Raw genomic sequence first — 24,853 nt, forward strand, 5'->3', positions numbered from 1 at the left:
AAGGTATACAATAGGTCTGGTTCACAGCATAGCATACTTTATAGAACCTATGTCTGAGGCATAGGGAATGACTTTTCATTCTCTTTCTATTTTCTGCTATGGTCGGGATTTGAGTCTTACTCAATTTCACACCTTTGCATCACAGGCAAGAACTCCTTCTTTGACTGTTCCATTTTGAACTATTCAAAAATTTATCAAGGTATGTACTCATTGAAAAATCTTATCAAGCATCTTGATCTATCTATATAGATCTTGATGCTCAATGTGTAAGCAGCTTCACCGAGGTCTTTCTTTGAAAAACTCCTTTCAAACATTCCTTTATGCTTTCCAGAAAATTCTATATCATTTCCAATTAATAATATGTCATTTACATATACTTATCAGAAAGGTTGTAGTGCTCCCACTCACTTTCTTGTAAATACAGGCCTTTCCAAAAGTCTGTATAAAACCATATGCTTTGATCCACTCATCAAAGCGTATATTCCAACTCCGAGATGCTTGCACCAGTCCATTGATGGATTGCTGGAGCTTGCACACTTTGTTAGCATCTTTAGGATTGACAAAACCTTCTGATTGCATCATATACAACTCTTCTTTAATAAATCCATTAAGGAATGCAATTTTGACATCCATTTGCCACATTTCATAAAATGTGGCAATTGCTAACATGATTCGGACAGACTTAAGCATCGATACGAGTGAGAAAATCTCATCGTATTCAACCCCTTGAGCTTGTTGAAAACCTTTTGCAACAAGTCGAGCTTAGTGAATAATAACACTACTATCAGTGTCCGTCTTCCTCTTGAAGATCCATTTATTTAACATGGCTTGCTGATCATTGAGCAAGTCAATCAAAGTCCATACTTTGTTCTCATACATGGATCATATCTCAGATTTTATGGCCTCAAGCCATTTCGCGGAATCTGGGCTCATCATCGCTTCCTCATAGTTCGCAGGTTTATCATGGTCTATTAACATGACTTCCAGAATAGGATTACCGTACCACTCTGGTGCGGATCTTACTCTGGTAGACCTACGAGGTTTTGTAGTAACTTGATCTGAAGTTTCATGATCATCATCATTAGCTTCCTCACTAATTGGTGTAGGAATCACTGGAACTGATTTCTGTGATGAACTACTTTCCAATTCGGGAGAAGGTACAAATTACCTTATCAAGCTCTACTTTCCTCCCACTCACTTCTTTCGAGAGAAACTCCTTCTCTAGAAAGGATCCATTTTTAGCAACGAATGTTTTGCCTTCGGATCTGTGATAGAAGGATTACCCAACAGTTTCCTTTGGGTATTCTATGAAGACGCACTTCTCCGATTTGGGTTCGAGCTTATCAGGTTGAAAAACTTTTTCATATAAGCATCACAACTCCAAACTTTAAGAAACGACAACTTGGGTTTCTTGCTAAACCACAGTTCATATGGTGTTGTCTCAACGGATTTAGATGGTGCCCTATTAAACGTGAATGCAGATGTCTCTAATGCATAACCCCAAAACAATAATGGTAAATCAATAAGAGACATCATAGATCGCACCATATCCAATAAAGTGCGGTTACGACGTTCGGACACACCATAACGTTGTGGTGTTCCAGGTGGCGTGAGCTGTGAAACTATTTCACATTGTTTTAATTGAAGACCAAACTCGTAACTCAAATATTCGTCTCCGCGATCAGATCGCAGAAACTTTATTTTCTTGTTACGATGATTTTTCCACTTCACTCTGAAATTCTTTGAACCTTTCAACTATTTCAGACTTATGTTTCATCAAGTAGATATACCCATATCTGCTCAAATCATCTTGTGAAGGTCAGAAAATAACGATACTTGCCACGAGCATCAACACTCATTGGATCGCATACATCGATATGTATTATTTCCAATAAGTCAGTAGCTTGTTCCATTGTTCCAGAGAACGGAGTTTTAGTCATCTTGCCCAAAAGGCATGGTTCGCAAGCATCAAATGATTTATAACCAAGTGATTCCGAAAATCCATCTTTATGAAGTTTCTTCATGCACTTTACACCGATATGACCCAAACGGCAGTGCCACAAATAAGTTGCACTATCATTATTAACTTTGCATCTTTTGGCATCAATATTATGAATATGTGTATCACTACGATCGAGATCCAATAAACTATTTTCATTGGGTGTTTGACCATCGAAGGTTTTATTCATGTAAACAGAACAACAATTATTCTCTGAGTTTAAATGAATAACCGTATTGCAATAAACATGATCAAATCATATTCATGCTCAACGCAAACGCCAAATAACATTTATTTAGGTTTAACACTAATCCCGAAAGTACAGGGAGTGTGCGATGATGATCATATCAATCTTGGAACTACTTCCAACACTCATCGTCACTTCCCCTTCAACTAGTCTTTGTTTATTCTGTAACTCCTGTTTCGAGTTACTAATCTTAGCAACCGAACAAGTATCAAATACTCAAGGGCTACTATAAACACTAGTAAGGCACACATCAAACACCTGTATATCAAAATATACCCTTGTTCACTTTGCCATCCTTCTTATCCACCAAATATTTAGGGCATTTCCGCTTCCAGTGACTATTTCCTTTGCAGTGTAAGCACTCAGTTTCAGACTTTGGTCCAGCTTTGGTCTTCTTCACGGGAGTGACAACTTGTTTGCCATTCTACTTGAAGTTTCCCTTTCTTTCCCTTTGCCCTTTTCTTGAAACTAGTGGTTTTTTCAATCATCAACACTTGATGCTCTTTCTTGATTTCTACCTTCGTCGATTTCAACGTCATGAAGAGCTCGGGAATCATTTCCGTCATCCCTTGCATACTATAGTTCATCACGAAGTTCTAGTAACTCAGTGATAGTGACTAGAGAATTCTGTCAATCACTATCTTATCTGGAAGATTAACTCCCACTTGATTCAAGCGATTGAAGTACACAGACAATCTGAGCACATGCTCACTAGTTGAGCGATTCTCCTCCATATTTTAGCTATAGAACTTGTTGGAGACTTCATATCTCTCAACTCGGGTATTTGCTTGAAATATTAACTTCAATTCCTGGAACATCTTATATGGTCCATGACGTTCAAAACATCTTTGAAGTCCCGATTCTAAAGCCGTTAAGCATGGTGCACTAAACTATCAAGTAGTCATCATATTGAGCTAGCCAAACGTTCATAACGTCTGCATCTGCTCCTGCAATAGGTTTGTCACCTAGCGATGCATCAAGGACATAATTCTTCTGTGCAGCAATGAGGATAAACCTCAGATCACGGATCCAATCCGCATCATTGCTACTAACATCTTTCAACACAGTTTTCTCTAGGAACATATCAAAATAAACATATGAAAGCAACAACACGAGCTATTGATCTATAACATAATTTGCAAAATACTACCAGGACTAAGTTCATGATAAATTAAAGTTCAATTAATCATATTACTAAAGAACTCCCACTTAGATAGACATCCCTCTAATCTTCTAAGTGATCACGTGATCCAAATCAACTAAACCATGTCCGATCATCACGTGAGATGGAGTAGTTTCAATGGTGAACATCACTATGTTGATCATATCTACAATATGATTCACGTTCGACCTTTCGGTCTCCGTGTTCCAAGGCCATATCTGTATATGCTAGGCTCGTCAAGTATGACCTGAGTCTTCTGCGTGTGCAACTGTTTTGCACCCATTGTATTTGAACGTAGAGCCTATCACACCCGATCATCACGTGGTGTCTCAGCACGAAGAACTTTCGCAATGGTGCATACTCAGGGAGAACACTTCTTGATTATTAAGTGAGAGATCATCTTAAAATGCTACCGTCAATCAAAGCAAGATAAGATGCATAAAGGATAAACATCACATGCAATCAATATAAGTGATATGATATGGCCATCATCATCTTGTGCTTGTGATCTCCATCTTCGAAGCACCATCGTGATCACCATCGTCACCGGCGCGACACCTTGATCTCTGTCGTAGCATCGTTGTCGTTACGCCATCTATTGCTTCTATGACTATCGCTACCGCTTAGTGATAAAGTAAAGCAATTACAGGGCGTTTGCATTTCATACAATAAAGCGACAACCATATGGCTCCTGCCAGTTGCCGATAACTTCGGTTACAAAACATGATCATCTCATACAATAAAATATAGCATCACGTCTTGACCATATCACATCACAACATGCCCTGCAAAAACAAGTTAGATGTCCTCTACTTTGTTGTTGCAAATTTTACGTGGCTGCTACGGGCTTAGCAAGAACCGTTCTTACCTACGCATCAAAAAACCACAACGATAGTTCGTCAAGTTGGTACTGTTTTAACCTTCGCAAGGACCGGGCATAGCCACACTTGATTCAGCTAAAGTGAGAGAGACAGACACCTGCCAGCCACCTTTAAGCACGAGTGCTCATAACGGTGAAACCAGTCTCGCGTAAGCGTACGCATAATGTCGGTCCGGGCCGCTTCATCTCACAATACCGCCGAACCAAAGTATGACATGCTGGTAAGCAGTATGACTTGTATCGCCCACAACTCACTTGTGTTCTACTCGTGCATATAACATCAACGCATAAAACCTAGGCTCGGATGCCACTGTTGGGGAACGTAGTAATTTCAAAACTTTTCCTACGCACAAGCAAGATCATGGTGATGCATAGCAACGAGAGGGGAGAGTATTGTCCACGTACCCTCGTAGACCGTAAGCGGAAGCGTTATGACAACACGGTTGATGTAGTCGTACGTCTTCACGATCCGACCAATCCAAGTACCGAACGTACGGCACCTCCGAGCTCAGCACACATTCAGCTCGATGACGATCCCCGGACTCCGATTCAGCAAAGTGTCGGGGATGAGTTCCGTCAGCACGACGGCGTGGTGATGATGATGATGTTCTACCGGCGCAGGGCTTCGCCTAAACTCCGCGACGATATGACCGAGGTGGAATATGGTGGAGGGGGGGCACCGCACACGGCTAAGGAACAATCCGTAGATCAACTTGTGTGTCATGGGGTGCCCCCCTGCCCCCGTATATAAAGGAGCAAGGGGAGGAGGGCCGGCCAAGGAGGAGGAGGCGCGCCCAAGGGGGGCAATCCTACTCCAAGTAGGATTCCCCCCTCTTTCCAAGTCCTACTAGGAGAAGGGAAGGAAGGGGAGGAGAAGGAGAAGGAAGGAGAGGGAGGAGAAGAAGGAAAGGGGGGCCGGCCCCCTAGTCCAATTCGGTTTGGGCTAGGGGGGCCGCGCGCCCTACCACCTCTCTTCCACCACTTGGCCCATGAGGCCCAATGCTTCTTCCTCGTATTCCCGTAACTCCCCGGTACCCCCGAAAATACCGAATCACTCGGAACCTTTTCGAACTCCGAATATAGTCGTTCAATATATCGATCTTTACGTCTCGACCATTTCGAGACTCCTCGTCATGTCCCCGATCTCATCCGGGACTCCGAACTCCTTCGGTACATCAAAACTCATAAACTCATAATATAACTGTCATCGAAACCTTAAGCGTGCGGACCCTACGGGTTCGAGAACAATGTAGACATGACCTAGAACTATTCTCGGTCAATAACCAATAGCGGAACCTGGATGCTCATATTGGCTCCCACATATTCTACGAAGATCTTTATCGGTCAAACTGCATAACAACATACGTTGTTCCCTTTGTCATCGGTATGTTACTTGCCCGAGATTCGATCGTCGGTATCCAATACCTAGTTCAATCTCGTTACCGGCAAGTCTCTTTACTCGTTACATAATGCATCATTCCGTAACTAACTCATTAGTTACATTGCTTGCAAGGCTTATAGTGATGTGCATTACCGAGAGGGCCCAGAGATACCTCTCCGATAATCGGAGTGACAAAACCTAATCTCGAAATACGCCAACCCAACATGTACCTTCAGAGACACCTGTAGTACTCCTTTATAATCACCCAGTTACGTTGTGACGTTTGGTAGCACCCAAAGTGTTCCTCCGGTAAACGGGAGTTGCATAATCTCATAGTTACAGGAACATGTATAAGTCATGAAGAAAGCAATAGCAACATACTAAAGGATCAAGTGCTAGGCTAACGGAATGGGTCATGTCAATCACATCATTCTCCTAATGATGTGATCCAGTTAATCAAATGACAACTCTTTTGTCCATGGCTAGGAAACATAACCATCTTTGATAAATGAGCTAGTCAAGTAGAGGCATACTAGTGACACTATGTTTGTCTATGTATTCACACATGTATTATGTTTCCGGTTAATACAATTCTAGCATGAATAATAAACATTTATCATGATATAAGGAAATAAATAATAACTTTATTATTGCCTCTAGGGCATATTTCCTTCATAAACTTCACTCATTTTGGACACCCTCCCATTCTCCCTGCTAAGAATAGAGTTGTAGCTTATAATTTTGTGCTTGATAAATTTATGAATAAATTTTTGGCTTATAAGGCTAATATGCTCTCTCATGTAGCTAGACTTGAGCTCATCAGATCTGTATTTCCTGCCAGTCCTGTTATTATATGGCTAACATTTATTCACCAAAAAGTTCATTGCTAAACTCACTACTATTATTATGAATTTTTGGTGGACAGGAATCAGAGAAAACAACTTAATAGGAGCCTTTGCCTCAGAGCTTGGAAGGATATCTGCAACTCCAAACAAGGAGGGTTAGGTATAAGAAATTTGCAAGCTGTTAACAAAGGACTTATTCTTGATGCTGCCTGGAGACTTGCTAAAACCCCCAATTTTAGTTATATATTGTGCTTAAATCCAAATACTATTAGGATTCTTCTATTTGGATTGCCACTCCCAACACTCCAGAATCAGCCTTTTGGTCCTCTATTCTTAAAATACTTCCCAAATTAAAAGCCCATTATGTTTAAAAAATTACCCAAGGAAATACTTCTCTTTGGGGTACTCCTTGGTGTACTTCCTGGGTTTCTGTTCATGCACATCTCATTATTCAACCTCCTGGATTCAGTTACCCTGCTTTGGTTAAAGATCTTTTGCTCCCAGGCCAGAAAGTTTGGAATAACACTCTAATTCACTATCTCTTTCAGGAGCCCTTGGCCTCTACTATTACTCAAACAACTATTATTCATGATAACTTCCTTGACATTCTTTGTTGGGGTCTAACTCCTAATGGGTTTTGTACTTCCAAATCGACTTATAAATTATGTTTGCAGGATATTCACAACAATCCAAGAAATGCTCATTATCAGGTTTCATTATAGGTCAAAAGTCTTCTAAGAATGGTTTGGAACCAAAAGCTCATTGTTCCCAGGGTGCAAACTTTCGCTTGGAGGCTTCTTCGAAAAGCTCTTCCCACATGTTTGAGAATTTGTTTTTTTACTCATATCTCTCAATTCTGTTGTAGATGTGGCCATCAAGAAAATGAGTTTCATCTTTTCTTTCTATGTGATTTTGCTAGGGTCACTTGGTTTGATTATCCTTGGTATATTAATTCTGATGTTCCAGTTCATGATCACTCTAATATGCACAATATTATTCTTGCTTTGCTTCATATGAATCATCCCCAAGCCTCCATTTCTAACTTTTTTAACTTTATGTGATGCATTTGGAAAGCAAGGAATGACTGTCTTTTTGATAGAAAAAAACCTCTGCCTCATCATGTTAATATTGTTGCCAGGGCTTTATCTAATGAACAATGCAATACTAATAAAAACTCAGATTGGAATCAGATTCAGCATCAAGCTCATTCTTTGGCACCATGCAATCAATTGCCTATGCAGGGACACCCTGCCAAATATGATCTTTTTGTTACAGGGCCTAAAGTTTATTCTGATGCGGCTTTCAGATGTAAAATATTCCAGGTCTACCTCAACGAGCTGCAGGTACTGGTGTTGGTGTTTTTCTCTATTTTTTTGGGACCAGATTGAAGTAAATGTGCATACTAGCCTCCATTGTGATCACAAATTCACCTCTTCAAGCAGTATCAATTGCCTTGCTTTTAGCTGCACAAGTCACGCAATGTCTCCAGATTGCTCTATCCACTTTTCTCACAGATTGCTTATATTTGAATTTGGTTGCGGCGAACAGGACTATTTTTGAAGCCTCCACCCCTTGGACCATCATGAAAACTTTGGTTGATTTCTTCTTCTTCTCTAGAGATCTCAATTCTCAAGTATTCCACATATCTAGAGAAACCAATGGGATTGCTCATATTGTTGCTCACCAGGTTCTTAGATCGGTTTTAGAACCTAAGATTAGTTGCTTTGCTTCAGCTCACAGGAACATGAGACGCCCTATCGTTTCTCTTCTCACCAATTTAAATTTCCAGGGCTTTGTAATTCATGTTGTACGGTGCTATTGAGTTGAATGAAATTGTGGCGCTTCATGTGCCTTTCTCTATTAAAAAAATGGATGAATATGAATTATCGGGGCTTGGACCGCTCTCCCGCCTTATATTATATTATTGGGGGGGGGGCATAGGTCCCCCACCTTCACCGTAATATATTTGTTCAATATGTCAAGTTATATTAGTTAAACTATGTATACGGTTGATTTGTTCTACCCTTGAGTGTCTTACAAAGCTATGTATACGATTCTACCCTTAAGATTTGGTCGTGGATGGGGTGCGCCTTCGACGCGAACGGCCATGGATCCTGTGCAACCGGAGACTGCCGCGGCCAGCTCGTCTGTCAGCTCTCCGGGAAGCCATCGGTGATGTTGGCTACTAATTGTTAAATGCGTTGGGCTTTCCCTGAAGAGAAAGGGTGAAGTAATAAAGTAACAGAAAGTATTTTCCTTAGTAAAGAACCAAGGTTTATCGAACCAATAGGAGATTCACACAAACGACCTTTAGCAGTACCTACACACACAAGAGCGAATACTTGCACCCAACGCGGGCAAGAGGGTTGTCAATCCCCTTGCACTCATTAATTGCAAGGATTAAAATGATAGTAGGAGATATATAAATTGCAAAGTAAAATAAAAGTGAATAAATTGCTGGAAAATATTTAGTGTTTTAGTAATATGATTTAAATGTACCCGAGGGTCATAGCTTTCACTAGAGACATCTCTCTCAAGAACATAGCGATACAGTGGGTGAATAAATTACTGTTTGTCGGCACTGAAACCGGCGGATCTCGGGTAGGGGTTCTTGAGCTGTGGATCTGGGATCGATGGTGAATAGGAGACAAAGGGCACGGTGTTTTACCCAGGTTCGGACCCTCTCGAAGAGGTAAAACCATACATCCTACTTGATTATATTGATGACGAAGTATCGAGTACATGTTGATCTACCTTGAGATTGTATGTTGTGTACTAAACCCTAATGGTGGTGATTGTAGTTGTCTCTACGGACTAACCCCCTGGTTTATATAGGCACCGATGGTATCTGATGGCCCCATATTTTATGCATCTTTAGAGCTCATTTCTTGCACATTATCTCTGTATATCAAGTCATATCATGTTCCATCGAACCAGTTAGATGTCCATACGCTTGATTTCCAATTTTATGAATGTTCACGAATTTGAAAAAATATATATGAAAATATACAATGAAAAATAAAACAAAAATAAGAAAGTAAAATCTTATCTTACCTACTAATAAAGCAGCGACTGCTTCTGGTCGTCCGTCGCATTATTTTACATAAACACCCCTGCCTTTTTTGTTAATTAACCCGCAGTACATGGCTAAATCAGAACGAACCTAATACCACATCGGTTAATTACACCTAATCTCACCAGTTCATATAGGTACACATCAATTATTCAACAAGCGACCACAAAAATCATCAAGCAGAGGTCAGGATAATCAGAAGGGGAACGGAGACGGTCGAGGGCAGTCGAATCCGGACGGATCTGGTCCGGTGGAGGTAGATCCGGAGGTGGCGCACCAAATCCCTCGACAAGAGGAGCAGACGAGGTCGGGGACGGTCGAGGGCAGCCGGACGAGGCCGGGACGGTCGAGGGCAGCCAGATTCGGTCTGATGGAGGCGGATCCTGCGGCGGCACATCAAATCCGGCCACGGGGAGGAGCGGCGACGGCAAATCCGGCCATGGGAAGGAGTAGACGAGTCCGATCCGGACGGATCCGGCGGGAGGCACGTCAAATCTGGCGACGGGAGGAGTAGACGAGGTCGGGGATGGTCAAGGGCAGCCGAATTGGTTTGCAGTGGCGAGGCTCCTTGCGTGCTCCCTGCATGACCAAGGGAAAAAGGCTAAGAAGGTGAGGAAGAGACATGAAGAAGGAGAAGGAGAGGCACTGGAGCCGGTGTGGGTCGCGGCATGCGCGAGGGATTGGGCGGGCGCTGAGCTGAGCCCGTGGAGGAAAGAGGAGTCGGGAGGCCCGGGGGTGACCTCGATGCCATCTACATCCATAGCTGGAGGAGGGGAGGGAGTGAGGGAGAGACGAGGATGAGCTGTGCTGGCCGAGAAGATAAGAGAAGATAAGGTTTGATGGAGCGACACACAACGGTGCGTCGGGCCAGATGACACCCGCGCGAGAGGCGTAGAGGGTGCTTGGATACGTTTTAGTCCCATGACTAAAAGTAGTGGGACTAAAACTTGCTAGCCTCATCCATGCTTGGATACAAATACTAAATAGACTAAAATCGAGTTAATGAGCATTTATTATCCTTCAAACCCTCCAATTCAAAACTCGCATGTGTTAAAGGGAGGAGTTAAATGAGGAGAGAGAGGACTAATCCACATTTTAGTAGGGTTCCCCTGACTAAAATTTTTGTCTCAAGACTAGTTCTAGCCTCTTTTTAGTCAGGGGTGATTGGAACTTTAGCCTCTAAAAAAGACTAGTTTTAGTCAGACTAAAAATAGTCTCTTGGATTCAAGCATGCTCGTAGATGGGCTCATGCGTGCATGCATCACGGCTAAAACAATAAATAAATAATAAGAAAAAGAGAGTGGGCTCATGCATGCATCACGGCGACGGGTGGCATGCAAGCGCGAGAGCATTGAGGGGTCGGTCGAGAGCTAGCAGTGCTAGCCAGCTCAGCTATGGACTGAGTACGCCTGATATATGGCACTACTTGATATACAATCTAGAAGCCGCAAGTACGAGTTTTTTCAACATTTTCAACATTTCTTGGACAAAAAATTGAAGATTATCTAATATTATTTTTTCTTCAATACGGTGAACAAAAGGGAATTCCGAACTTTTTGGAAACGCGAACAAAATTTGAAAACAGGAACAATAATCGAAAAACTTGAACAATAATCTAAAATTGTGATTAAATTTCAAAATCTGAACAATTTTTTTAACTGTGAACATTTTTTTACAAAATAATTTAAAATACTCATTGAACATTTTCTTAGTATACCATGAACATTATTCAAATACACACTGAACAATTTGTAAAAACACACTGAACATTTCCGTGATATACGCTGAACAATTTTTAAAAACGCACTAAACAATTCTATGATATACGCTAAACAAGTTTTCCAAATACACAATGAACATTCCATAGTATGCGTTGAACAAATTCTTGATATACGATGAACAAGTTTAAAATACAAGGTGAACAATTTCTTAATATAACATTTTTTTAATAATATAAGGTGAATACTTTTTTAATATACGATGAACATCTTTTAATATGTGGTGGACCTTTTATATATACTATACAATGTAAAACAGAGAAAAGAAATAGTAAAAAAAGAAAAGAAAGAAAGAAAGGAATAAGCAGAGAAAAAGAAAATGAAGAAAAAAATCGAAAATAGAATAAAACCTTGTGAAAACAAAGCAGAAAACACCAGTCCAGAGAACCTTCTAGAAAGTTCCCAAAACCGGCCAGGAACCTTCACGAAGGTTCCCAAGATCCCGCAACGAAGAAACAGCAACGACAGCAACGAAGAAACAGGTGCGAAGCTGAATCGTGGGCCAGCCCAAGTGGAAGCGACAAGTCTCGCTCTTCAGCGAAGCTACGAAGATTTGACATTAACGAGCGTCATATAGGAATCACCGGGTCGGTCGCCAAGCCGCATGCGTGCGTGCTCGTGCTAGGCGCTGGAAACCAACTGGGCTGGACATGCTTTGAGCCATGGCCTGTCACAATTTATTTTTTGATTAGACATAAAAAATGAACAAAACACTTAGTGTTTTCTTTGTAACATATGCTCTGAGTAAATCGATTGCAATTACATAACTTATGTTGCATTGTGTCTGGAAAATAATACAACTCACTAAGTCAGGCTCTTCCTATTATCATTAAATAAATAGTGCCACCTCACCTCCTTAGAACCAAAACTATCAATTTATATATGTCCTGAAGTTACCAGTTATTGATAGACTCAATAAATCGGCTTGAATCAATAAGTAGGGAATGAGGATGACGACGCGAGAAGAAGAGAATGAGTCCCGCAACGGAAAACTGCATTGATGAAACCGAAGAAACTCGCAGACATATTAGGGAGATAACAAGGTCTCCCGTTGCAACGCACGGGCATTTGTGCTAGTTAAAGTAAACGAAAAGGTAAAAAAGAAAAATAAAAGAGAGGAAAAAAACAGAAAACTAGTGGGAGGCTTCTAGAAGCTTCCCAAAACCGGCCAGAAAGCTAAAAACAATTAGGTGCTTGAAGTTGTATAGGCCGGCCCCAGTTGTCGCTGGGGGTGTGCGTTGCGCACGGCTGCGAAAGATAAGGTCAACTCATCATCCATCCCAATTTACGGGCTTTCGCAGCCCATGAGAGGTCCATGGCAGCTCTCTTCGTGTTTGGCGTTGGTAACGGTAATCCTGGTCGGCTACCGTAATTTGAGCGATTTGTTTCCATCTATCCGTTGCCAAAACTTTCAAACTTTATCGTTCAATATATACTCATCTCAATACCCCATTCCCACACCAGTCCAGGTCCACCGATCCAACCAGGTATGGCATCGCCATCGTCGAGCGGTCCTCGCCGCCGACGCGCGAAGCGCGCCTGCGTCGGTGATGGTTCGTGCTCCGCGACAGAGTCGACGGTGCATGTTCCCGCCGACGAATCGAGCTGGTAAGATCTCCATTTGCATTCTCGATCCGAAAGCTTTTGTGCTGTGCCAGCCTGACTCGATCGATGCTGCAATGCATCCGCTTGTATGTGGCCGCAGGAGGGACTGGGCGAGCCTGTCGTTCGGGCCGGCGTGGCTGATCGCGGACCGCGTGCTCGCCGGAGACGTCGCCCAGTACGTGCGCTTCCGCGCGGTGTGCACCGCGTGGCGGGGATGCACCGCGGACCCGAGCGGCGACGCCCTGGACCGCCGGTTCCACCCGCGCTGCTGGGTCATGCTCCGGGACGTCGTAACCCGTGGCAAGCGGCCTCGCTATCGCTACAGCCGCTTCCTGAACATCGCCACCCACGAGCAGATCCGGATGACAATCCGGGGGCTGGACGGCCGCGGCGGCCGACTACAAATCGCGTGCACGTGCGTGGGCCTGCTTGTCCTGGTAAACAAGAGGACCAACGGCGTGTTCGTGCTCAACCCGATCACCGGCGCCCGCGCCGATCTCCCGCCGCTGGGCTCGCTGCTGTCCAGCAACACGCGGGACTTTGTTCTCCCCAGAGCGCCCGGAGCGGGCCCCCTGAGTGCGGAGCTGACCAGTGATTCGGCGGTCGTGATCAACTTCGGCGGCGGCGGGTACCAGCGGATGGGCATCGCGAGACCTGGCGATGAGCACTGGACCAAGGTGGAGTGCGAACACCGGATCGGCGGCTCGGTCCTGTCGTTCGCAGGCGACGTCTACTGTTTCACGGCGGGTCCAAGTCGAACTCCCTTGGTGCTGGAGACCTCGCCAGACAATCCGCCGAGGCTAGTCAAGTCCGACAAACATCCTGACGACTTTATAAATGGTTTTAATGATGCTATCAGTTTAATGCTAGCCTAGTTGTGCGTAACAGCACGAACTTGAATCTTCAAGGTTTCGTGCTGGTTGTCTTGTCACTGAACTTTACTACTCCCTCCGTCCCGTTGTTTTTTTCGACACTACACTAGTGTCAAAATTGTCCTACATTATGGGACAGAGGGAGTACTACTTCGTCACCTTCGTCTCCCATAAGTGATACCAAAATAATGATAAATCGGCAATTGAACTTGTTGATGTTTCTGGACAAAGAGAGTCTACATTGTATCTTATGTCTTTCTATTAGATTGAAATTAGACAAAAATACGACTGTCGAAAAGGTCTCCATCCGTAGCTTTCTTCTTATATAAGGTTTGCCCACAACCGATCTAAACATCAACCACGGTGCATAAAAATTCAAATATTATGGGGACAAAGAAAACAGACCACCAACAAATCTTGAAAATATATGTGTTCATCTGGATCCAGAAACAAACCACAAATCCTTTTATCAAATATCGAACATTACAGTCTCACCAATTTTAGATCGTCAAAATGAAAGTATGAAGGAACATGTGAAGAACAAATGCAACAAAAAGGTTTTAAGAATACCACATCGAGAACCCAAGATTCGCCGCTCAATACCAAAAAAGTCTGAACAAATAAACAAACCCAAAGTATAACGGTGTGACCTTGTTGTGCCTGCAGCATGAATCTCCATCTCTCCTCTTGTTTCCCCCTTGTTTTTCTTGTTGTGGGCATCCGTTTGTTTGGATTGGTTGTAATGATGGTGTTTTATCTATAAAGCAGGACGCGAAGTCTTTTTTGGTAACGGTGTGACGTCATGTTTTAAGCATTCTCGAAGTGTTCTTTGATGGCCATTGGACGGAGATGTACGAATTTTCGAGTACGGTGTGTTGCCATGTTAGCTACAAAAACCATTCGCTAAAACAGGGTATCGGCTCGGCGCGTGCCTTCCGTCCGCTTTAGTGGACCGTCGTTTTGTTTGTTCTTATCCTCACTCGATGCTCATTCCATTTCACTCACCTACCTTGCTCCCAACTCGTGTCGCGGCGGTCCTAATCCACCACCTCAGCGACGGCGTCCAGTGCTCTCCAACCGTCCCACTTCTCGTGCCTCCAACACCGCTATCAACATGCTCCCTCGTTGCTTCTTCTCGCTGCTGCCGGACAGAAGAAGCAAGTCAGCAAAAACAAACAATAGCCCAAGGAAAAAAAACACTAGCTAAAGTGAAGAGCAAGGTTCATCTTGCGAGGGGGGGGGGGGGGGGGGGGGGTGCCTCGGTGTTATGGCCCACTGCGGCTCCAAATATATATCATCAATGGGGACACCAGTTACGAGGTGCATATGAAGCTTTAGCTCGGAGTGCGAAATCTCCCGGTCAGGAAAACGGTTGGGGTCCCTCGGGCCTTTATAGTCATATAGCGGGAGATTCCTCCACCCTGAAGGCTAGACGTTCCTCTCCATCCAAGTCTTCAGGATCTTCAAGACTGAGGCTGAGGCGATGGCGGAACCGATCCCTCCGCTGCGACATCTCTACGGCTGACAGTTGCGTTGGTCTTGTTGGCCCTATACGACAGCCCTCCTGGGATCTTCAAGACCAGCTATCTCGAACCTAGACGCGCCCAGGGGCTATTGACGGTGGAATATACCAAAGGTGGCTTAACCACGAGGAGCCCGACAACAGGCCTGCCACGGGACCCAGCAGGACGACCAAGGAGCTAGCGACCGAAGGGAGCCCAGAGCATTGGGTAAAGCATCTAGAGGTTATCTTGGACCCCAAATCAACATGATGACGGCAAGATTAAATCTACCTCCTGTAAAACCCTAGTCCTCGTCATGTATATAAGGTAAAGGCTACGGGGCCGTCATCCCCATCTACCTTCGTAGACCTATACACTCAGTAGCATTACCCCCTCCCCCTCATTGTAATCCTTCGCGTGAGGTATATCCATCGTGAATACAAACACAAAGCAGGATGTAGTGTATTACCGGAGGCCCGAACCTAGGTAAGTTGTGGGGCGGGCTCCGTTCTGGTACTTCCGGACACGTTCGCCACTCTACCGAGGGTACTGCCGACTTTACGCTCCGTCAAGCTGCAGTTAGGCCTGGCGAGGTCAATGTGTGGATCTCTCTTGGAGTTGGCACGCTGGCAGATTCTGGACCGTGCGCACGCAGTCTGCGCTAAGGGTTTGCTAGACCGGTTGGTGATCTCGGCCTGCCATGGAGAGGCATGGTGAGGCCACCTTATTAGATGGTGTGCGTCGTTGCATGGTCAAGACACATCATCAAGCTAGAAGGTGTAGCGACATTTGATCGCCGGGAAGGTGGCTTCGGGTTAATCCATGTATTTATTTTGTCAAACTCTATTGAATAATATGATAAATATGGTTCTCTGCATCGCTCGATGCGAGGCCAGGGTTATCCTACCTCTAGCTAGTGAAGGAGGGTAGCTAACTTGTGTAGCTGAAAAGAGTTGGTGGCCAAAGAGGAGCGGTTCAGAACTATGTACAATGCGGAATTTGAACCGTTTTTGACTTTTTCCCAACACTCCTTGAAAACTATGAACATTTTGTTAAAAGCCGAATAATGTTTGAAAATCCGACAATTTTTTGAATAGCTCGGACAAATATTGAAAAGCCTGAATATTTATTGAAATTGTGAACAATTCTGGGAAAAAAATTGAAAATCTCGATCTTCTTTTAATTTTGATAACAAAATTTGATAATGGAGCAATTTTCTAAATTATGAATAAACTTTCAAAAGCATGAACATTTGTTGAAATTCTTGAACATTTTTTGTAAACGCGAATATCTTTTGATTTTGTGAGTAAAAATTGAAAGCAAGGACATTTTTAGCATGCTGAACATCTTTTATAAAAATGAACATTTTTTGAATTTGTGAACAAACTATTAAAACATGAACAATTTTTGATATTTTGAACAAAGTTTTGTATACATGAACATTTTCGAAATCATAAACATTGTTTTTAAAACACGATCATTTTTTCAAAATTCCAAATATTTTTTGAAAACATATATTTTTTAATTTTTTTAAAAAAGAAACAAAAACAAAAAAACAAAAGAATATGAAAGAAGCAGAAAAGATAAATGATAAAAATGCAAAAATAAAAAAAAGGAGAAAAACAATAAACCCAAAAACCCGTAAAAAAGAAAAAATAAACCAGTTCAAGAACCTTCTAGAAGGTTCGCAAAACAAGCTGGGTAGTTCCCATGCTATCTGCGGAAATGGGCCTGCTCAAACACCTCACTCAGCTGTTCGCCTTGCGTGAAGCGCCGGCAATTTGCCGCAATAAGCGGCAAATAGGGAATTCGGGATAGCAATTGTATCAATCATGAACTCCCCCTCCCCCCTCTTATATTATACTCCCTCGTGCAAAAAAAACTTGTCCCTCAAATGGATGTACCTAGCACCAAGTAGTGCTAAATACATCCGTTTGAGACAAATTTGGGACAAGTTTTTTTGGGCGGATGGAGTATTATTTGGGGGGGGGGGGCATAGGTCCCCCACCCGGCACCGCCATATATTTGTTCAATACGTCAAGTTATATTAGTTAAGTATGTATATGGCTAGTGTTCATTCTACCCTGGTGTTCGTTCTACCCTTGAGTGTCTTTCAAAGATATATATACAGTTCTACCCTTAAGAATTGGCCGTGGACGGGTTGCTCCTTCAGTGAGTAGTGGCACGAAACATGCGCGGCTGGCGACTGCATCGACCAACTTGAAGAAAATATGCCCTAGAGGCAATAATAATGTTGTTATTTTATATTTCCTTACTTCATGATAAATGTTTATTATTCATGCTAGAATTGTATTAACCGAAAACTTGATACATGTGCGGATACATAGACAAAACACTGTGTCCCTAGTATGCATCTACTTGACTAGCTCTTTAATCAAAGATGGTTAAGTTTCCTTGCCATAGACATGTGTTGTCATTTGATGAACGGGATCACATCATTAGGAGAATGATGTGATGGACAAGACCCATCTGTTACCTTAGCATAATGACCGTTCAGTTTTATTGCTACTGCTTTCTTCATGTCAAATACATATTCCTATGACTATGAGATTATGCAACTCCCAGATACCAGAGGAATGCCTTGTGTGCTATCAAACTTCACAACACAACTGGGTGATTATAAAGATGCTCTACAGGTATCTCCGAAGGTGTTTCTTGGGTTGGCATAGATCGAGATTAGGATTTGTCACTCCGAGTATCGGAGAGGTATCTCTGGGCCCTATCGGTAATGCACATCATATGAAGCCTTGCAATCAATGTGAATAATGAGTTAGTTACGGGATGATGCATTACGGAACGAGTAAAGAGACTTGCCGGTAACATGATTGATCTAGGTATGAAGATACCGACGATTGAATCTCGGGCAAGTAACATATCGATGACAAAGGGAATAACGTATGGTGACATAGCGGTTCGACCGATAAATATCTTCATAGAATATGTGGGAACCAATATGAGCATCCAGGTTCCGCTATTGGTTATTGACCGGATAGGTGTCTCGGTCATGTGTGCATAGTTCTCGAACCTGTAGGGTCCGCACGCTTAACGTTCGATGACGATTTGTATTATATGAGTTATGTGTTTTGGTGACCGAATGTTGTTCGGAGTCTCGATGAGATCACGGCCATGACGAGGAGTCTCAAAATGGTCGAGAGGTAAAGATTGATATATTGGAAGGTAGTATTCGGACACTGGAAGTACTCCGAATTGTATTAGGTACATATCGGAGTACCGGAGGGGTTACCGGAACCCCCCCGGGGAAAGATATGGGCCATAGAAGGGAGGCACACCAGCCCACAAGGGGTGGCGCCCCCTCCCCCCCCCTCACACCAGGGAAGGAGGCTGAATTGGACAAGGAGAGGGGGCAGCGCCCCCCTTTCCTTCTCCTCCCCTCTCTCCTTCCCCCTTCCCCCCTCCGGTAGAAGGAAGGGAGTTGAATCCTACTAGGACCCCAAGTAGGACTCCTCCTAATTGGGGCGCGCCTAGGGCCGGCCCTCTCCCTCTCCCTCCTTTATATACCCGGGGGGGCGCCTACAAGGCTGCTACCTCTTGAGCATGCGTTGATTTTTCTCTTGAAGAGGAAAGGGTGATGCAGCAAAGTAGCATAAGTATTTCCCTCGGTTTTTGAGAACCAAGGTATCAATCTAGTAGGAGGCTCCTCAAAAGTCCCACGCACCTACACAAACAAACAAGAACCTCACAACCAACGTGATAAAGGGTTGTCAATCCCTTCACGGTAACTTGCGAAAGTGAGATTTGATAGAGATAATAAGATAAGATAAATTTTGGTATTTTTATGATATAGATTGGAAAGTAAAGATGCAAATAAAAGTAGATGGAAAACTTATATGATAAAAGATAGACCCAGGGGCCATAGGTTTCACTAGTGGCTTCTCTCAAGATAGCATAAGTATTACGGTGGGTGAACAAATTGTTGTCGAGCAATTGATAGAAAAGTGCACAGTTATGAGAGTATCTAGGCATGATCATGTATATAGGCATCACGTCCGTGACAAGTAGATCGAAACGACTCTGCATCTACTACTATTACTCCACACATCGACCGACTCCTGCCTGCATCTAGAGTATTAAGTTCATAAGAACAGAGTAACACATTAAGCAAGATGACATGATGTAGAGGGATAAACTCAAGCAATATGATATAAATCCCATCTTTTTATCCTCGATGGCAACAATACAATACGTTCCTTGCTGCCCCTGCTGTCACTGGGAAAGGACACCGCAAGATTGAAACTAAAGCTAAGCACTTCTCCCATTGCAAGAAAGATCAATCTAGTAGGCCAAACCAAACTGATAATTCGAAGAGACTTGCAAAGATAACCAATCACACATAAAAGAATTCAGAGAAGATTCAATTATTTCTCATAGATAAACTTGATCATAAACCCACAATTCATCGGATCTCGACAAACACACCGCAAAAAGAGTTACATCGAATAGAACTCCAAGAAGATTGAGAAGAACTTCGTATTGAGATTCAAAGAGAGAGAAGAAGCCATCTAGCTAATAACTATGGACCCGAAGGTCTGTGGTAAAATACTCACAACTCATCGAAGAGGCCTTGGAGATGATGTAGAGGCCCTCCATGGTCGATTCCCCCTCCGGCGGAGCACCGGCGAAGGCTCCAAGATGGGATCTCGCGGATACAGAAGGTTGTGGCGGTGGAATTAGGTTTTCGTGGTGCTCCCCGATGTTTTCAGGGTACGGGGGTATATATAGGCAAAAGAAGTACGTCGGTGGAGCCACGAGGGGGGCACGAGGGTGGGGGGTGTGCCCACCCCCTTAGGGCGTGCCGGGCACCCACGTGGTCGCCTCGCTTGTTGCTTGATGTCCACTCTAAGTCTCCTGGTTCGCATTTGTTCCAAAAAATTGCTCCCGAAGGTTTCATCCTGTTTGGAATCTGTTTGATATTCCTTTTCTTTGAAACACTGAAATAGGCCAAAAAAATAGCAATTCGGGCTGGGCCTCCGGTTAGTAGGTTAGTCCCAAAAATTATATAAAAGTGTAAAGTAAAGCCCATAAAATCCAAAACGGGTAATACAATAGCATGGAACAATCAAAAATTATAGATACCTTGGAGACGTATCAAAGACACATCAATTGTTCCAAGCCGTCTACGGCGCCCCCCTCCACGTTTACGCCTCCGGTCATATTCTCACGGTGCTTAGGCGAAGCCCTACGCGGATCACATCACCATCACCGTCACCACACCGTCGTGCTGACGGAACTCATCTACTTCCTCGATCCTCTACTGGATCAAGAGCTCGAGGGACGTCATCGCACTGAACGTGTGCAGAACTCGGAGGTGTCGTACATTCAGTACTTGATCGGTAGGAACGAGAAGACGTTCGACTACATCAACCGCATTAAGCAAATGCTTCTGCTTTCGGTCTACGAGGGGACATGGACACACTCTCCCCCTCTCGTTGCTATGCATCTCCTAGATAGATCTTGCGTGAGCGTAGAACTTTTTTTGAAATTGCATGCTATGTTTCCCAACACAACTCATGTGTCAGCTCTTTAAGAAGCCGCCGGCGATGTTGACCAAGTTCACGCTCGGCAGCGCCCCCACCTTGGACAATTACGACATCTCGATGGTCGACGAATTCAATGTTTCCATTCCGTCTCTGATGATATCGTGGGTGCCAGCCTCCTTTGCATCAATGTGGGCTGCTCAGATGCGGGGAAGGTCCAGTTTTGTGTGGCAGAGGCCAATTATCACCTTGCCTTCTACCTGCACTAGCTGATGAGCTCTCCATCGCACGAACGGGACATGGTCGGCGAGTATGCATGTTGGGTGACGGCTACTATTACTGGTGATCAGGACGACAGATCATTGATGTCCTGCAAGTGCACGGGGCATTGTGGCTATTTCACGATAAGTAAAGTGTCAAACCCACATGAAGCGAAAAAGATTACACTATGAACATCGTACGTTGTCACCTATGCACTTTCGTATGCACCCAAATAGGAGTTCAGAAATAGTCTACTCCATCTTTGCTACTGAAAAGATAAATGGGTTTTACTAAACTACACAAAAAGGTAAAAATAGGAAGTAAAAGGACTAAACTAAATGAAAGGCGGAGTTTGAGTAGTAAAAGTTCTCTAGGGTTCCAAAGTCATCACCACTAATACGATCCCCACAACACATGTGGAAGCATGGTTCTAGATCTTCATCTCTCTAGCCACGTATATGTCAAAAGTGGGCTGATCCTGATACATATACGCGTGCTACAAGTGTAATCTATGCAACACATACACCAACGCATTAGTTTCCTTAGGCCGATTTTGACTACGTTTATTAAGGGTTTTCCATGGACGCAACCATTACTCCCCTATCGATTGCAAAATTGAGAAAAGGAGGATATTACTGCCACCACTTTACCTCAACATGTTAACCTCTACAGCGATAGTAATATTATCCATGGCTTTTATAGGCAAAAAATGCGAGTGAAGCCTCCTCTCAACCGTACTGCGTGCCAAGCCTCTATTTCCGGGAGCGTTTTCGCTCCAATATTCACCCACTTGGCTGAAAATGACTCTTGGGTAAGTTTCTATATGGCACGTGTATTAGTTTGGTACCTGGCTGTGTAGAAATGACCGGTGTGCCCAAGTTTTCATTTGAAATTATTTGAACGTGTGTGCAGGTTGGTTTGGTTGGCTTAGTATTTTCCATTGCGTGTGGTGTTAGTTTTTGTGGTGAAGTTCGTCTCTTGACAGTCCTTTTTGCTTCGAGGCTTCTTCGGTGTTCTGATTGGTCGTTGTCGATCTTTGCCGCTGTTGGTCGGGTCGCTTTCTGGCTTCAGATTGACCTGTACGGTAGTTTTCATAGTGCGTGTCTTCGTGCATGAGGTTCATGGTGTGTGATGTCCTCTTGAATGGCCTTGGTGTAACCGGTGCCGCTTAAGTCCTTCTTTCTAGATGGTTTGCGTTTGGTTTGGATTTTTCTACTTGCCTTTCCGTTAGTTATAAATAGGCCTTTTGTGTTGTGGCTTTGCAGTTATGTGATGCATTCTGTATGCATTCTGTTTAGTCTTTCTCACTTGCGTTTGCTACACTACAGCACCAATGGTTCATCCATTCTGTAGTCATAATGGTCCTCGGTGTTCCGGTCGACCTCCTCGGGTGCGGGGGTCTGTTGTTGGCCGTCGTGGTGGTTCGTCTATGGCAGAGCCTCCGGTGGCTGACGTAGTTGTGTGATGCGTTATCTTTTATTCTTCCCACGTACGTTGGTTGGATGGTTGCTCCATTTTCTAGCCGTAATGGTCCTCGCCGTCCGGGTCGACCTCCTCGGGTGCGGGGTTCTGTGGTTGGTCGCCCTGGTGCTTCGGCGGCGTCTACGGCAGACCCTCGGCTACCTCCTCGGGTGCGGGGTTCTGTGGTTGGTCGTCGTGGTGCTGCGGCGGCGTCTACGGAAGAGCCTCGAGTCGCCGATGCTCATTGCGTGGGGCTGGTGGTTCTTCGGCTCAGTTTTCTGCTGCCTGTGCACGATCTGATTTGTCTCTCTTTCACCTTTATTTTCTGGTGGTTTTCAGTGCGTCCTGCCGCTCGAGGTTCTGCTGCGTTAATAAGGGAGGGTGCGACGATGATCAGCTGTCCGACGTTCACTCGTCGCTCCGGGCTTGCATGTCGGTCGTCGTTCTGCTCGCCATGCAAATCGTGGTTAGTTTGGTCTAGCAGTTTGCATCTGCATTGTTTTTTTTCTTTTCTTGCGTGATTATTGAGTGTTCCGTGTTTGTTTTCTTGTTTTGTGCAGGAGCTGTGTCTTCGTCACATGAAGATTTGCCTATTGATAATTCGTACCATCGGCGTCGTCGATGACGGCCAGGGTGCAGTGACGGTGGCTACACATGAAGCCGTGTGGCCGGCTGAAGGGGAGGACACCGACGGAAGCACAGAATCTGGCGGTGATTACCGTGCTACAGCGACGAATGAGGCATCGGCCCTGGCTGTAGGACAGCCTCGTGGTGGTGAAGGAGTCGGTAGACCCGGAGGATGACTTCCCGGCGAGCATCATGGCCGAGATGATTGCGGCGAATGACGATGTCTTGGCACTACCGCGGGTCTCGAGGAGCTGCTCGCGTGCTACCTCGCCCGCAACACCTCCGAGCACCACCGCGGCATTGTCGCCGCGTTCCGGCATACCTACCTCAAGTACCGGCGTGAAAGGCCATTAGAGAAGGAGCAGCGTGACGCAGCACCAGTCCATGTCATCAGCGGTCAAGGAGCCCGGCCGGTTCAGTTCACTCGCCCACACCTATGCCCAGGCAGGCTGCAGCTGCGCCACCGCAACAGCAACACGTCGAGCACATCATTGGGTCGTCGACCTTGTTGTCAGGCCGCGCGCACATGAACCGCCGCTTGAATCCTGATCCTGACCTCCAGCCCGACGGCATGGCGTTGGCCGCATCCAAGACGTACGGGTGGACCAGCAGAACGCCACTTATGGCAGCGCACTGGCATGAGAGGTCCTGGGAGGCGCGTGCGCAAGTTGACGTTGTGCGCGATGTGTTTGTGTTTGCGCTATTGCCGAGGAGTTCCTTGCGGGATGAGCCACGGCTCGGCGATTCCAGGGTCGTCACGCCGATTCGCATGAGAGGTCCTGGCAGTCGTGCGCAGGCGGCCGGTGGCTACAACCGGCGATGCCGCGCGCACAGGCGCAAGGACGCCTGGCACGCAGTACGGTTGCAGCCAGTAGTGGTGTGTATAGTAGGTACATGTGTGATATGCGTCTTGACCTTCGCCGGCGTATGTATTCGGCAGATCCGCAAGCCTGGTTGTGAGGGCATCTCTAGCCGTTGGCCCCCAAGGGGGCGTCTAAAAGCGCCGCCTGGGGGTGAGCCGGCGAAAAAAAACGCCCTGGGGGCGAGTCCTCGCCCAGCCGTCGACCCCCAGGGCCGCCTACAGGCGAGTTTAGAAAAAAAGGGGGGGGGGGGCCTTCGGCGAAGTTATAACAAAGAGCAGTTAAATTTCGTCCGAACATGGCGAATTTCGGCCAAATTCGCCCATTTTTATTACATTATTAAGCTAATCTAAAAAAGAAAGGCGCTGAAGTCGTCGCCGCCGTCGCTGCCATCGTCATCGTCGACCTTCTCCTCCTTGACGCGCACGCCCCGGCTGGACCCGACGTCGCCATGGTGGACTGGCGGCGGCGCGTCGTCCTCGTCGCTGTCGCACAGGACGACGACTCCGTCTTCGTCGCGGCCGCGTCGGCGCTCCTCGAAGCGGCGCAGTTCGGCGCGCTGGCACTCCTTCTCCATCGCAATGGAGTCCTGGCGCGCCCATTCCAGGGCCGCGTCGTCGTCGACGAGCTCCGCCTTCACCGGCGCCAGTCCCGGCTCCGTCTTCACCGTCGCCAGTCCCGGCTCCGTCTTCGGCTTGACGAAGCGCGGAGGAACCGAGGACGAAGCGCGCCGGCCGCCCTCGTGCATGACGATGCCGGCGCTGCGAGTGCGCCGACCGAGCGG

The 24,853-nt window shown here is 45.2% G+C and overlaps 1 protein-coding gene across 1 annotated transcript; it reads left to right on the forward strand.

Annotated features, from left to right (window-relative positions):
* The first annotated feature begins 12,840 nt into the window (after positions 1-12,840).
* LOC123065216 (uncharacterized) lies at positions 12,841-13,913 on the forward strand. Its single transcript, XM_044488561.1, has 2 exons — positions 12,841-12,973; positions 13,071-13,913. Exons 1-2 carry the CDS (start codon positions 12,855-12,857, stop codon positions 13,843-13,845), a joined length of 894 nt encoding a protein of 297 aa, XP_044344496.1. The 5' UTR covers positions 12,841-12,854; the 3' UTR covers positions 13,846-13,913.
* Positions 13,914-24,853: the final 10,940 nt, after the last annotated feature.

Source organism: Triticum aestivum, chromosome 3B (genome assembly GCF_018294505.1).
Source record: "Triticum aestivum cultivar Chinese Spring chromosome 3B, IWGSC CS RefSeq v2.1, whole genome shotgun sequence".
NCBI lineage: Eukaryota > Viridiplantae > Streptophyta > Magnoliopsida > Poales > Poaceae > Triticum > Triticum aestivum.